We start from the raw sequence: 14289 nt of genomic DNA on the forward strand, positions 1-14289 counted from the left end.
CCCCTTGAAGCCCTGGCCCCCTGCTGCTGCCTTGAAGCCCCCTCCCACCCCCTTAAATCTCGCCCCGGGCCCTTAAATCATGCCCCGATAACATTAAGAGGCGGGCGGCAGGGAGATGTCCTCCCGCCCCCTTCCCTGCTAGGCTGCAAAAGACTTTAGGAAGGCTTCTGCGCGCACACGCGCAGAAGCCTTCCTAAAGTCTTTTGCAGCCTAGCAGGGAAGGGGGCGGGAGGACATCTCCCTGCCGCCCGCCTCTTAATGTTATCGGGGCATGATTTAAGGGCCCGGGGCGAGATTTAAGGGGGTGGGAGGGCGCTTCAAGGCAGCAGCAGGGGGCCAGGGCTTCAAGGGGGCAGCCATTTTTTAAAATAGGAACAGCCATCGGAGGAGCAATTTCTTCAATAATTACGGCGGCAGTGTGTGGAAAGCGCGGGAGGGGTAAGTAAAGCCCCCCCCCGCCCTTAATGGAAGCCCCCAAACTCCCCACCCGAACCAAAACCACCCAGTGACCGGACCGGTCTGGAGGCCTTTAGAATGGCCTCCGAACCGGTCTGTGCACATTCCTAGCTTGCATGGCATGGCATTTAAAGGGATTTAAATGCCTTTTCTCTGCTAAGGGCGGGCGGCGGACCATTCCAAAAAGGCACAATTGTGCTTGAAGATTGTGGCTAATGGCTGCCGCCCTGGAGATGTGCTGATGCCATGCCTACAGTCTAGCCACACAAGTGTTACAGAACTTGCTAGGATGCAGCCTCAGCAGACCAGGAAGAGGGAGGGGTTCCCCTGCCCTGAAAACGGAGGTTGCCAGACCATGGTTGGATGAACGTTTGCGATGTGATTCATGCTTTGAAAAATTAATTGCAGGTCTGGCAACCTCTGGTTTCACATTACGTGTGAATGCAGCCTATATGTGACTATCTCTGGTGAAGATAGAAGGCAGGAGGACTGAGAGTTACCTCAGAAGGAGCAGCCTAGGAGAGCAGGAAGCTCCAAAGTGGCAGCTGACTGGGACTGCTAGATGGTGAGAGGGAGAAGAAGCTCCTAGATCAAGAAAGGCTGTGCTTAATCCTAACCAAGACCCAGAAGGAACAGCTAGAGGAAGAGTGTGGAAGGCCCTCAAGAAATGCAAACCTTCAGCTGTGTCCTGTGAGGGGAGTGTCATATTGTGAATGACCTCTAGGGGCATTATTCCATAGACTTTGTTTATTGTTAATTTTGTCCTGTTGGGACTTTCTTAGTTTGTTCAGAAGTGTACTACCTTACCATGACTCAACCAAAAACTGTGTTCTACCCAGGTTTGGGAGCTGTGTGTACTCCCAATTTTTGATTGTGTGAAAGCAAGGTAGGAGGAAAATCTGGGTAGCTTTTCCTCCTACCTTGCTTCCACACAATCACTTCTACCCAGATTTTCCTTCTACCTTGCTTCCACACAATTGAAAATTGGGAGCACACTCACTCCCAAACCCGGGAAGAACACAGTTTTTGATTGTGTGAATAACCTCCGTGTCTTTTGCGTTGGGTGCTTGGAGAATAAAGCTTGTTCTGTGGAACCTTGTTTGCAGTTCTCTTTGCTAAGATATCACAGGGGTCAGTTCAAGAAGGCTGTGGGAGAGAAATCCTTAAGGTTCTGTGAGCTGAACTGAGGTAAAGTCCTAGAACTCCCACCCCACCCTTGCAAACACACACACACACACACACACACACACACACACACACACACACTTACTTCAATACCAGGGTTAAAAAATATATATTATTTTTCTTTCTGTCCTAAGATAGGTAGAGGATGGCAGCAAGTTATTGGAGAGAGATCTTGTAATGATCAAGTGGCAGGGGTGGAGTAGGGTGGGGTGGAATACAAAATCTCTAGCTGTCCTAGCTAGGCTATCAATATCCACTTTTTAATAGGAGCAGATTCACCTTTCCAAGGGAATATTCTGGGAGATTAAAGTGGAAAACACCTCCCTTCACGAAAGGCTTGAGCAGTCTTAGTCCTTAAAGAGTGGGTGACTAGGGCAGGACTCAAAAAAGAGGGACACACTATAACAACAACAAGGATTTATTGATAATTGTATGATAAGGAAAACTATAGAGGCATCAACAATCGCTGCGTCCATTCAAGTGAAACCCTTCCCCAGGAACTACAAGAACCATGCAGTTGGATCCAAGCACTTAAACAAAAATAAATTCCATGATGTGTCTAAATTGGTCCCTATCCTTCCTACTTACAGTACTTCCAGATAAGGAACTCCCAGTTGATTTCTAACCCAAGGCTGTTAGACTCCCTTTGTCCCACAGTAGTTGCTGATCAGACCTCCTTCAGAGGCTTCTAGGGGAGAACTGAACTCTCCACATCTTTCCCCTACTTCTCTATAAGCTGGTGTCCAGTAAACCCTGCCCCTCACTCTGGATTCGGCCACAAAGGTTCAGTTTTTCCAGGTTTTCTTCCTTATTTGGGAAGGTGCACCTTTCAAGCAGTTACTATAATTGAGGCCTAGTCCTCCCTCAAGCCTGACCATCACTACTGGTCTTTTAGGGAATGATTGCCCCACAATAGTCATAGGACCGGGTCTCACGATCAGTGAGACCCAGTTCCTAGTGGTGAGTGGGCTAAGCTCGCTCTCCCCGCTCACGAGCGGGCAGGGAGCCCTGGGTGGCTGGATTGGCTGCCCACACGATGGTCGGCTCCGAGATGGAGCCAGCGGGGGCTGGGGGGCTGCGCAGCCCCCGGAAGCCCCAGTAAGCCCTGTGTGAGCACGCAGGGCATACTGGGGAGACCCCTGAGCCGGGAGGCTGCTTTTAAGCCTCCCGGCCGGGGGTCTACTCATGAGTAGCCGCAGCGCGGAGCCACGCCGCAGCTACTCATGAGCAGATAGCCCGGGTTTGCGGAGTGCTCGCTCCGCAAACCCGGGCTAAGGGGCGGGCTACAGTAGCGGGTTAGCTGCTCCAGAACCACTGGGCTCGGCTGCAAGCCCGGTGGTTCTGACGGTCACAAAAATCGGGCTAGGATTTTCCTAGCCCAATTTTTGTGATCGTAACAATAGCCCCATATTTTGGTAGGGAAAAGGAGGTTCCTAAAGGCCATCCATCACAAAGTTCTAATGTAAATCGCCCTGAGCCTTTTGGAAGGGCAGTATAAAAGTTTTAATAATAAATAATAAATAAATAATAATTACATAATTGTCTGGTATTTAGTAGGACAGTGTTGTTTGACTGGCAAGGGGCTTTCAGAGAGAGAAAACCTCACACCACATTCTGGGAGAACTTGGTAGGAACATGTCTGTCAAAAGGGAAATGATTCCGTAACTGATTCCCTTGGTCCTGATGTAACATCTCAACAGGAGTGTTTGGCACATCCCTTGTAAAAGGTGAGAGGAGAAATTCTGTCTTTTCTCAACATGATCAAGACATTCCTGAAAGACTCTTCCTGTCCATAGCGCTCTCTGTCCTCAGTGGGATTGTGCTGTCTGGTTGGGATGTGAATTTTTCGTTAATTTTTTTAAAAAAACAATTTCACCTCTTCTTCACATAGTTTGGTGTTCATCTCCTTCCAATGAAAACAAGGTGGAATATCTATGCAGAATGACACTTTCAGAGGTGCCTGCTGTGATATATCCTGCCTCCACACCTTTATTTAGACAACTGCTGGAATCTGTTGCAATTTCTGGGAACAACCAGCTAAGTAACCAGCATCCAGAGAAGGGATGCTATCTGGTAATTTATATTGTGAACTGTCCAGGGACTTTTTGGTATGGGGTCGTATATAAATGTATCAACTAACTAAATAAATAAATTAATTTCAACGAACACAGTGTAGTATGGTTTGAAGTATTTCAGCTTGGTTAAATTTGTTTGACTTGGCTGAAATATAGGCACTTGAAGTCTTTTTGGTGGAGACCTCAGGTGTCTATAAATTGTTCCTGAGATGTAAGCTTGAGACCTTTTGTGTGTGATGGCCAGTTCCAGGGCTAAAGGGAGGATGGTACCTTAGGGTTGAGAACACGTTTCAAGGCATCCTTCATCTCTTTGTTCCTCAGGCAATATATGATGGGGTTCAACATTGGAGTCACAGCATTGTAGAGTACCGATGCCAGGGTATCTATGTACACAGGGTGTTTGGAGCTGGGCCTGTTATAGTTGAACATGCAGGTTGTGTAGAACAAGGTGACTACTATGAGGTGTGAGGCACAGGTGGAGAATGCTTTGTGGCGGCCATGGGTGGTGCGGATCCTCAAGATTGCCGCTACAATATGGACATAGGAAACTAGGATGCAAAGGAAAGGACTGACACCAAGCAGCAGAGTTACCACCAAGAGTGTCATCTGGTTGGGGAAGGTATCCATGCAAGCCAGCTTGAGTAGCTGGGGGACATCGCAGAACAAATGGTCAAGGCTGCGAGAGGCACAGAAGGGCAGTAGGGCAGTCATGGTGGTGTGCATTATTGAGTTGAGGAGGCCACAGGCCCAGGATGCTGCCACCAGCTGTGTGCAGACCTTCCTGTTCATGAAGAGGGAGTACGAAAGTGGATGGCAGATGGCAACGTATCGGTCATATGCCATCACGGCCAGTAGAAGGCATTCGATCCCAACAAATGCCACTAGAAAGTAAATCTGGATGAGACAGCCATGGAAGGAAATAGTCTTTGTTTCTGCCATCAGGTTCCTAAGCATGTGGGGCAGCGTGACTGATGTATAGCAGATGTCCAGGAATGACAGGTGCCGGATGAAATAGTACATGGGCATGTGGAGGCCAGAATCCAGCCATGCAGTGGCCAGGATAAGCCCATTTCCAAGTACGGTGGTGATGTACATAGTCAGGAACAGGAGAAAGAAGAGCGAGTGGGGCTCAGGGAAGCTGGAGAAGCCCAGGAAGACAAATTCTGTGTCTGCACTTTGATTTCCCATCAGCATTCACAATGACTATGTCCTGTATCTGAAATGTGGAAGCAGAAGAAAACAGAGGGACAATTCCCATGAATGAAACTTGAATTAATTTCAGCCTATGCAATTGCTTGGGGTTACCCACCGGGTTGAATCTGGATTGGGTCTTTGGCCTGGGAGGAGGACCCGACTGTCCCTTCCCTAACTGCTGTTGTCCCAGATGGAAAAGGTATGGGTACCCAAAGCTTCATCTGTACATTTCTTCCATCGGGAAATGACAACTTATGATGACGAGGAATATGATTATGATCTCACTGCCTTCAGGTGTGAGATGCAATGTTAGTGAGGGGGAAGGGGAAGTCAAACTTCTCTTCCCCGAGCCACAGTCGTGATCCAGGTCAGGGCTCCTGCTGCTTCTCTTAGTGAAAGAAAAAGAGTCACCAGGAGGCTTTACAGACAGGGCTTCTATCCCGAATCTCCTTCTGGAGAGAGAGTGTGCATTCATACACCAGCCAAACTTACCCCCAAGTCCCTTCAAGATCCTTGGACCCACTCCACACACAAGTCGGGGTTTGTCCTGCGAATTCTAGCTTCTCTCAAGGTATTTCCGGGTTTTAAAAATGTTGGTTTTAAGCTACTTTTTCTGAAAATGCCAGAGTAAATAGGGAGAGGCACTGACGTAGAATCATTAGCATGATAAGAAGGTTACTCTTTTTACAAATGCAGATGTAGCTCTTCAGTACTCTCTCCCCACCCACCCCCAAAATTGGCTAGAAGCAAAACACAAAGGAAAACACCTGAACTTGCATCAAAAACAAACCCGAGAGCAGAGGGGAGGGGCTGCTTCCCTCAATGCCGCGAGTGTACTTCGAAGTGGCTTCGCTCAACATTTACCCCACAGCATGAAGCCATGTGCGAATAACTCCCAGGAGCCCTAAAGGGAGAACAGTGAGAACTCTCTCTCTCTCTCTCTCTCTCTCTCTCTCTCTCTCTCTCTCTCTCTCATATGACATCTCTAGAGGGCAGGACCACTTAAATGAGGCAAACCTTTAAGAGCCCATTCCCAGTTCTTCTGGACTTTTAAGTGAAAGAGGCAGCCTGAAACACAGAGACTCTGAGCATCAAGAAGAAATACACCACAGAAAATGTAGCCCAGCCCCGGGTGATGAGACAGACATATGACACGTATGAAGTGCCCTGGATGATTTTCTAGTCCTGGGTAGTTCACAAAAAAATCAAAAATAAACACTGTAAAAGATCTTCAAATACAACAGTCACAAAAAGGGAACTGGGGGTAATTCACTAGCCAAAAGTCTGCATGAAAATGGCAGTCTTAAGCTTAGCCCCATTGACTTGACTGGTTTCTCTTTATTTAACAGTGGGAGAGCAACTGGCCCTATCCATCCCCTGCACAGCATCCCTCCAGTGGCTGTTGCTGGTGTTTACCTTATGTTTCTTTTTTTAGATTGTGAGCCCGTTGGGGACAGGGAGCCATGTTATGTATTTACTTATATCTATGTAAACTGCTTTGGGAACTTTTATTCAAAAGTGTTATATAAATATTTGTCATATTCAACTGGTTCCAACTGTCTTCTAGTTAATAAGCACACTAAAATGTGAAGCTGCCTTATACCATTGGTCAGACCATTGGTCCACCTCAGCCTAATATTGTCTACTCAGCTGTCTCAGGCAGGGAGGGATCCTTCCCAGCTCTGCTTCTTGAAATCTCTTTAAATGGAAGCACTAGGGACAGAACCTGGGACCTTCTGCATTCAAGGCTGCTGAACAAAGTTTGCAATACCCTGTGATAAACGTATGAGTGATAGCAGCACTGCTATAGCTCTGTCCAATAACATGTAAGGGATAGGTAGGCTAGAAGTTCATCACACCCATCTACAGGATATTTACGAGACTCAAAACATTGCGATAGCAATGCCACTTTAAATTATTGTGGTCAGAAGTGGCATAACACTAGGATTTTATTCTAGCATACCTGTACATGCATTTTAAGCATGTGAAGAGAGCCCTCACACACAGAGCTGTATGCACAGGGCCCTCTACGCATGTTTTAATAAAGATTTATCGGTTGAGGGGAGGAGGAGCCTGCTGCCACAAATGCCCCATCCCCAATGCACATTCATTTAAGGCTGCGTTAATGTCTGAAAGTAGCTAACATTATGCTCCCATTCTAAGCATTTCTGCTAGCATACCCACTGGTGCTGTGACTCTTTGTTTTATTTATCGTTAAATTCCTATACCTCCTTTCATTAAAATAATCTCAAGGCAGTTCACACAAAAGTTAAAACAAGACTATAAAAATTACACAATTAAAACATTAAGCTAAAATATAAAGATATAAATCTGATTACAAGATTAAAAACAAGCATAATATAACCATAAAAAATACAAAGCAGCAGCAACAGGAACAATTATATAAAAGCCTGGGTAAAAGCCAAGATTTCACTCACTTTCTAAAAACTGTGATGGAGACTGAGGAGCGGATGTCCACCAGGAGAGCATTCCAGAGTATGGGGGCAACAACTGAGAAGGCCCTGTCCCGCGTTCACGACCGCTGAGGCTCCCTCATTGTCGGCACACGGAGCAGAGTCCACCCCCCATGACCTCGTCAAGTGGGCAGCAATCCTTGGGAGCAGTCCCTCAGATATCCAGGGCCCAAACTATTAAGGGCTTTAAAGGTCAAAACCAGCACCTTGAATTGGACCCGGAAACAGTTTGGCAGCATAGTCAGGTTTTGAGGCTGTGCATGCAGAGATGTCAGTGCATTCCATCTTAAACAGAGACAGCAAAACAAAGATGCAAAGTGAGAGAGAGCAAGAGGATGAGGAATAGGTAGCTAGACAGACAGACATGGGGAAGGAAAGTAAGTTGCGTAAGTATATTTTCCAGCAGTGCTTCACAGTGACGGCCACAAGTATCCCTTTTATATTTTCTACAATTCATATCCAAGACACTGAATCACAATGAATGAATACACCCATATGTATTTCAATTTTTATTTTGTATCCAAATTGCTACAAAACCTTTTTTAAAAAAAAAAATGTTTTCCCACGTGTTTGCTGAAGATCTGAATATATGCCCTTGGGACTGATTCACACTTAGGGATCATTGTTCTTATAGAATTCCCAACCCAGTAATTAGTTTTGCTTTGTTTTTAAAGATGAATTTCCTTGACTAGACCCAGAAGAGTCAGCCAAGCCCAGCTCAGCCATATTATGTACACTGATGGACTCTACCCAGGTTCAACTCACAGAACCTGGAAGATTCTTCTCCCACACAGTTTCTTGAGCTCACCCCCTCATAGGAACATAGGAAACTGCCATATACTGAGTCAGACCAGTGGTCTATCTAGCTCAGTATTGTCTTCACAGACTGGCAGCGGCTTCTCCAAGGTTGCAGGCAGGAATCTCTCTCAGCCCTATCTTGGAGAAGCCAGGGAGGGAACTTGAGACCTTATGCTGTTCCCAGAGCGGCTTCATCCCCTGAGGGGAATATCTTGCAGTGCTCACACATCAAGTCTCCCATTCATATGCAATCAGGGCAGACCCTGCTTAGCTATGGGGACAAGTCATGCTTGCTACCACAAGACCAGCTCTCCTCACAGCTCACAGGACATAGCTGAAGGGAGCTGGCTAGGAGTGGCTCATTCTGTCCAGCAGCTGTATCCAGCTGCTGATTGAGGTAGGACGGAAACCTCTCCTACTTGGCCTCATCTTACTACATGATCACTTCCTCCTCCTCTGATCTTGGTTTGAAGTTGCAGACGATCGGCAAATGGGAATACGCTCAGCTCGCAGATTAGAATAGGAGACTTCTCCTATCCTAGTTATAATTGTGTGAGCTGCCCTCCATGCTACCAAATGTCCAGTTGGTGGAGACCTCTCTTTTCTGGTGAGCGTGTGCAGCACAAACTGGTACATTAGCTCATTTCATGTTGTCTCAACTCAACAACCTCCACTTCCCAAGCACCACTTCCTCCATCACCTGACATCAAATGTGGGTTACAAGTTTGGGTCGTAGAGGGAAGTAATGCTCAGGAAGTGGAGGTTGGTGAGTTTGGATGACACAAAATGAGCAGCAGGACCAGCTTGCACCAGAAATGCACGCTTATTGGGAACCAGAGGTTCCCAACAACCAGACTTCCTGGCAGTTGTGTGAAGCCACTCTTACTGAAGTAACATCTCAACAGGAACGCTTGCTAGACCAATCTAATGTGGAAATACTCCTTACCCCTCTTGTAAAGGGGGAGGAGAAATTCTGGCTTTTCTCAAAGTGATCATTCCTGAAAGACACAGCCTAACCATAGCACTCTATGGTCTTCAGTGCAATAATGCTGTCTGGTTGAGATGTGACTTTTGCAGGGCAGGGGGAGACATCTCGTTTCACATAGTTTGGTGTGCACTTTCTTCCAAACAAACCTAGGGGAAATGTCTATCCAGAAATATACATTCAGAGGTGCCTGCACTGATATATCCTGCCCCCCCCCCCCCACACGTGGACAACTGCTGGGACCTATTTCACTTTTCAGGAACAACCAGCTAAGTAACAGCATACAAACAGGGAGTGTTCTCTGGTAATGCCACAGTGGGCCAGTTGCCTTGATACTTTTAAACACAAAATTAGTATATCCATGGTTTTTTATACTCACTTGGAAAACAGATTCAAATGAACAGACCAACGTGGGTAGACTATATTCTTCCAATCACATGTTTAGAGCCTTTCTTTCACAGATGTAGGCCTAGCTCTGCCCTCTCTCTATGGGTCCCAAGGTTTCCTTTGCTGTATTTCCAGTTTCAAACACAGCCCCCCCCCTTCCCATAGATATAAGTACAACAACTGGAAGAGTCATGCACAGTGATCAGCTGTTGAGATGAAATTCTTTTCCAAAGCAGAATTGAGAACTTTGGCTTCTTTGTCTTCTATGGAGACAAACCTACCTGCCTCTTAGCTTGTAGTACACTAATTAAATTGGCATGTTTGGCGATCTCAGGGAGCACTCCAGCAGGGGAGGCTCATCACTAAGGGCAGAGTGGGTGGCACCCTCCTAAAATATCAGCTCAGCCACCATTTTAAATTGCTCACTGCCTTCCTGTGTATGGCTGCCCTTCCCTGCCTGCAGATTGCATGTTTACACAGACTGGGCACCAGTAGCACTCTTCTTTTGAAAACACTGAACAAGGTTTCTCCCTTAATTTAAATATTAATGAGGCAGCACCCAATTAGAAGGCTTGGTTTTATTTTCAAAAGGTGGGCAGAGCTTGGAACGCCCAGAGAACCAATGGAACCAATGAGAATTCAGCATTTTGATTGACAGCTTTGCCAGCCAATCAGAGTGGCCAGAGTGGGGGGATCGTTTATGTTGAGAGGGAAGGAAAACAGAAAGGGGATCACTATTTTGGTTAGCAGTGCTTGGATGCTGGAGCAGCAGCTCAATCACACACTGTCTGTGTGAATATTAAAAAATAAAAAATAAAAACTTATATACTTTTTCAAATACGAGCTTCAGTTTTCAGGAGAAACAGAATATTGGACTCCATCCTGCTGCTGCAGCCATTGTTGTGCCAGCCCGCTTGCTCTGCTTTAAGGAAGCCCATTTCCAAAGCTGCCCCTGCAGCTGGTAACAACTCTAGCAAGGCAGCAAGAGCAGCTGAGTGTTGTGTTGCTGCCAGCTCCGGAGACTGGTTGCAGGGGACTCTCTCAAGCATATTTGAGGGTTTTTCTTATGTTCGGGAAGCAACATAAGGCAGTGGCTGTGATTCCAATATGTTCCTAAAGTAAACATCAATTTAAACATCAATTGCATTAATCCTTTTCAAAACCTCCTTCTGTCCCTATGAATAAATATGCCAGCTTCTAACAGCTTCAAGTCTGTATGTTGCTTTCCCCCACCCCCAATGAATCATTTCCATCTTCTTAAAATGGTGGGTGGCTAGCTTTTATTTTATTTTAATAACTGCAATCAAAGTATATATCATTTAGCAACTGTTGGTCTTGAGACTGCAGCTTTTCAAGAAGATGTAAGGGACATATGACATCTTATCTCTCTCTGTGGCTCTAGTCTTTCCTATCTCTGAGGCTATTCACACGATTGAAGAAAATTGGGCTAGCCTCCACTAGCCTGATTTTCTTCAGTCGTGAGAACCACCGGGCTTGGCTGCAAGCCCAGTGGTTCTTGAACGGCTAACCCGCTCAAGTAGCCCGCCCCTTAGCCCGGGTTTGCGGAGCGAGTGCTCTGCAAACCCAGGCTATCGGATCGTGAGTAGCTGCAGTGCAGCTCCGTGCCATGGCTACTCGTGAGGAGACCCCCGGAGGGGAGGCGAAAAGCCACCTCCCAGCTCCGGGTGTCTCACCAGCCCCCGCCGGCTCCGTCACGGAGCCGGCAATCGTGTGGGCAGCTGATCCGGCCGCCCAGGGCTCCCTCCCTGCTCACCGCCCCAAACCTTGAGACCTGGCTCACTATGATCGTGAGACCTGGCTCACTATGTGGTTTCATTCGCCATGCCTTTCAATGGGAGAGTTTCCCCACATTTTTGGGAAATCAATGTATCTTTGTGGGATTTGGGATTTTTTGGGTAGTTTGGGCGAGATCTGGAACCTACCTGCAAAAATGAGATAGATGTTTCTATCTTTTGTGCATTGTTCTGGGAGTTTCATGTCATTGTCTGAGTGAGGCCCAAGTAGCTTTAGATAGATAGATAGATAGATAGATAGATAGATAGATAGATAGATAGATAGATAGATAGATGATAGTGAGCAATATAGTGAGCTCCAAGCTGGGAAAACCCCTTCTACAGGAAAGGAGCCTCACAGTTTTCAAGCCCACAACCCCAGATTTCTGCTGAAGAATGAAAAGACACAGTTTTACAGCTGTGAGGTGGGATTCTGGAAGAGAAGGCAAGGGACCAGGAATGACCCCAATACCTTAAGGGACCTGCCTGGGGGTCTGGCTTCCCCCACCCTACCTTGGGCTCTCTCCTCTTGCTACCGCTCTGTATCAATCCTTCACCCCCAACCTAATTGATATCTTCCCGGACACAATGTTCTGTCAGATCCTAGCAGGAAAAAATGCGGGGGTGGGAGGCAGAGGAGTGACTGAAGAGACTGTAAGTGGGGCTCTGAAAGTTGAGGGAATGAAGTCAAGGGACCAGGAGTGACCCTTAAGGCTTTTTCTTGGTGGGTATGATTGCACATTTTTTTCCTGTTACGAGAGGGGGAGGATCATGTTTGAAATGGAAACATAGGCTCACATACAGTTTTCCACATTTATTTCATACCAGAAAGTGGGTGAAACTTGTAAACAGCACACTTGTCTTGTTAAACAGCATACTTCCCACCCAGGGATGGAGGGAGGCCAGTGGTGGCCCGGGACCAGCCCACTGCCATGGCCTCCTGGCCCCACCCGCTGCATCTGCCGCCAGACGCTAAGCCCTGTCCCCTGCATCTGATGTCAGATGCAGGGGGTGGGGCTTGCTTGCCAATGGGGCTGTGCAGCCCCGCGGCCCTGCTTGCAAGCAAAATCCCCCGGCCAGCGCCGCGTTCACAGCGGGAGAGTCACTCACAGCCATGCTGCAAATGCGGCACTGGTTTGGCTCGCAAATGGGGCCATGCGGCCCCGTTTGCGAGCACAATCCCCATCCAGTGCTGGGTTTGCAGCGTGGCCGGGAGCAACTCTCCCTGCTTTTAGGTGGCTCCGCCCCTGCTCCCAACTGTGTCAGAGATTTAAAGAACTCTCTCACAAGTCCCCACCTCAGGCAGGGAGAAAAATATTGTGCCAAAACTAAGCCCCGCCTAAATAACTGGATGATCCTTCCCTGGGCTCTGTCCTGTTTACAATTTAAAATCTGTGGTTATGGGGGGGAAACACCATATTGCGATACGGATGATAAGCTAATCACATGATAGTGACCACCCCACATTCTAAATCCTACATTACCTCTAGTATTTAAATTGAGTAGAGAATGTACAGTTTTTCATTCAGATGATCATTTGTACACAGGTAGAGGAATCTAATCACATGTTGAAAGTATCATCTGAACTGTCCCAGTGTCACATAGTTTGAATGGTATTGCTTGATGGACAGTTCAGGTTCCTACAAATTGTTCTTGAGGTTGTGAGCTTGAAACCTCTGGCATGTGACTGCAGCAAGCATAGATGGCTATTCTCCAAGAAACTGGGTATTTGGGCAATTGCAGGTGCTAAAGGGAAGATGGTACTTTAAGAGTGAGCAGACGTTTCAGGACTTCCTTCATCTCTTTGTTCCTCAGGCAATATATGATGGGGTTCAACATTGGAGTCACAGTGTTGAAGAGTACGGATGCCAGGGTATCTATGTACACAGGGTACTTGGAGTTGGGCCTGTTATAACTGAACATGCCTGTGGTATAGAACAAGGTGACCACTGTGAGGTGTGATGCACAAGTGGAGAATGCTTTGTGGCGGCCATGGGTGGTGCGGATCCTCAAGATTGCCGCTACAATATGGACATAGGAAACTAGGATGCAAAGGAAAGGACTGACGCCAAGCAGCAGAGTTACCACCAAGAGTGTCATCTGGTTGGGGAAGGTATCCGTGCAAGCCAGCTTGAGTAGCTGGGGGACATCGCAGAACAAATGGTCAAGGCTGCGAGAGGCACAGAAGGGCAGAAGGGCAGTCATGGTGGTGTGCATTACTGAGTTGAGGAGGCCACAGGCCCAGGATGCTGCCACCAGCTGTGTGCAGACCTTCCTGTTCATGAAGAGGGAGTACGAAAGTGGATGGCAGATGGCAACGTATCGGTCATATGCCATCACTGCCAGTAGGAGGCACTCAACCCCAACAAACACCACTAAAAAGTAAAGCTGGATGAGACAGCCATGGAAGGAAATAGTCTTTGTTTCTGCCATCAGGTTCCTAAGCATGTGGGGCAGCGTGACTGATGTATAGCAGATGTCCAGGAATGACAGGTGCCGGATGAAATAGTACATGGGCATGTGGAGGCCAGAATCCAGCCATGCAGTGGCCAGGATAAGCCCATTTCCAAGTATGGTGGTGATGTACATAGTCAGGAACAGGAGAAAGAAGAGCGAGTGGGGATCAGGGAAGCTGGAGAAGCCCAGGAAGACAAATTCTGTGTATGCAGTTTGATTTTCCATCAGCGTTCACAATGACTATGTCCTGTATCTGAAATGTGGAAGAAGTTTAGAAGAAAACAGGGGGACAATTCACACGAATGAAACATTAATTACAGCCTATGCAATTGATTGGGGTTACCAACCCCATTCCACTCTTCGCCTGCTTATTTTTATCTTATTTGTGATTTTGGTCTTGTGAATTGGTCACCTGTGACTTTTACATACAGTAGGCTTTACCGCAAGTTTACTGCGAACTCAAAGTTGTCCCCCAAACCTCACAC

At 47.1% G+C, this 14289-nt stretch overlaps 2 protein-coding genes and 1 long non-coding RNA gene across 3 annotated transcripts; 1 reads left to right on the plus strand and 2 right to left on the minus strand.

Moving 5' to 3' along the window:
- The first annotated feature begins 331 nt into the window (after positions 1-331).
- LOC128330105 (uncharacterized) lies at positions 332-1550 on the plus strand. Its single transcript, XR_008309954.1, has 2 exons — positions 332-438; positions 865-1550. It is a non-coding gene; the product is annotated as an uncharacterized LOC128330105 (long non-coding RNA).
- A 2345-nt stretch (positions 1551-3895) lies between these two features.
- Positions 3896-4910, minus strand: LOC128330100 (olfactory receptor 5V1-like). Its single transcript, XM_053262411.1, has one exon. It carries the CDS (start codon positions 4908-4910, stop codon positions 3969-3971), a length of 942 nt encoding a protein of 313 aa, XP_053118386.1. The 3' UTR covers positions 3896-3968.
- Positions 4911-13093: 8183 nt separating this feature from the next.
- Positions 13094-14029, minus strand: LOC128330101 (olfactory receptor 5V1-like). Its single transcript, XM_053262412.1, has one exon. The coding sequence runs from the start codon at positions 14027-14029 to the stop codon at positions 13094-13096; it is 936 nt and encodes a 311-aa protein (XP_053118387.1).
- Positions 14030-14289: the final 260 nt, after the last annotated feature.

The sequence above is a fragment of the Hemicordylus capensis genome, chromosome 6 (genome assembly GCF_027244095.1).
Source record: "Hemicordylus capensis ecotype Gifberg chromosome 6, rHemCap1.1.pri, whole genome shotgun sequence".
Taxonomy (NCBI): Eukaryota; Metazoa; Chordata; class Lepidosauria; order Squamata; family Cordylidae; genus Hemicordylus; species Hemicordylus capensis.

Excerpts from the sequence above, each read along its gene's own strand:
- LOC128330100 (XM_053262411.1), bottom strand. The coding sequence starts at position 4,910 with ATGCTGATGGGAAATCAAAGTGCAGACACAGAATTTGTCTTCCTGGGC.
- LOC128330101 (XM_053262412.1), bottom strand. The coding sequence starts at position 14,029 with ATGGAAAATCAAACTGCATACACAGAATTTGTCTTCCTGGGCTTCTCC.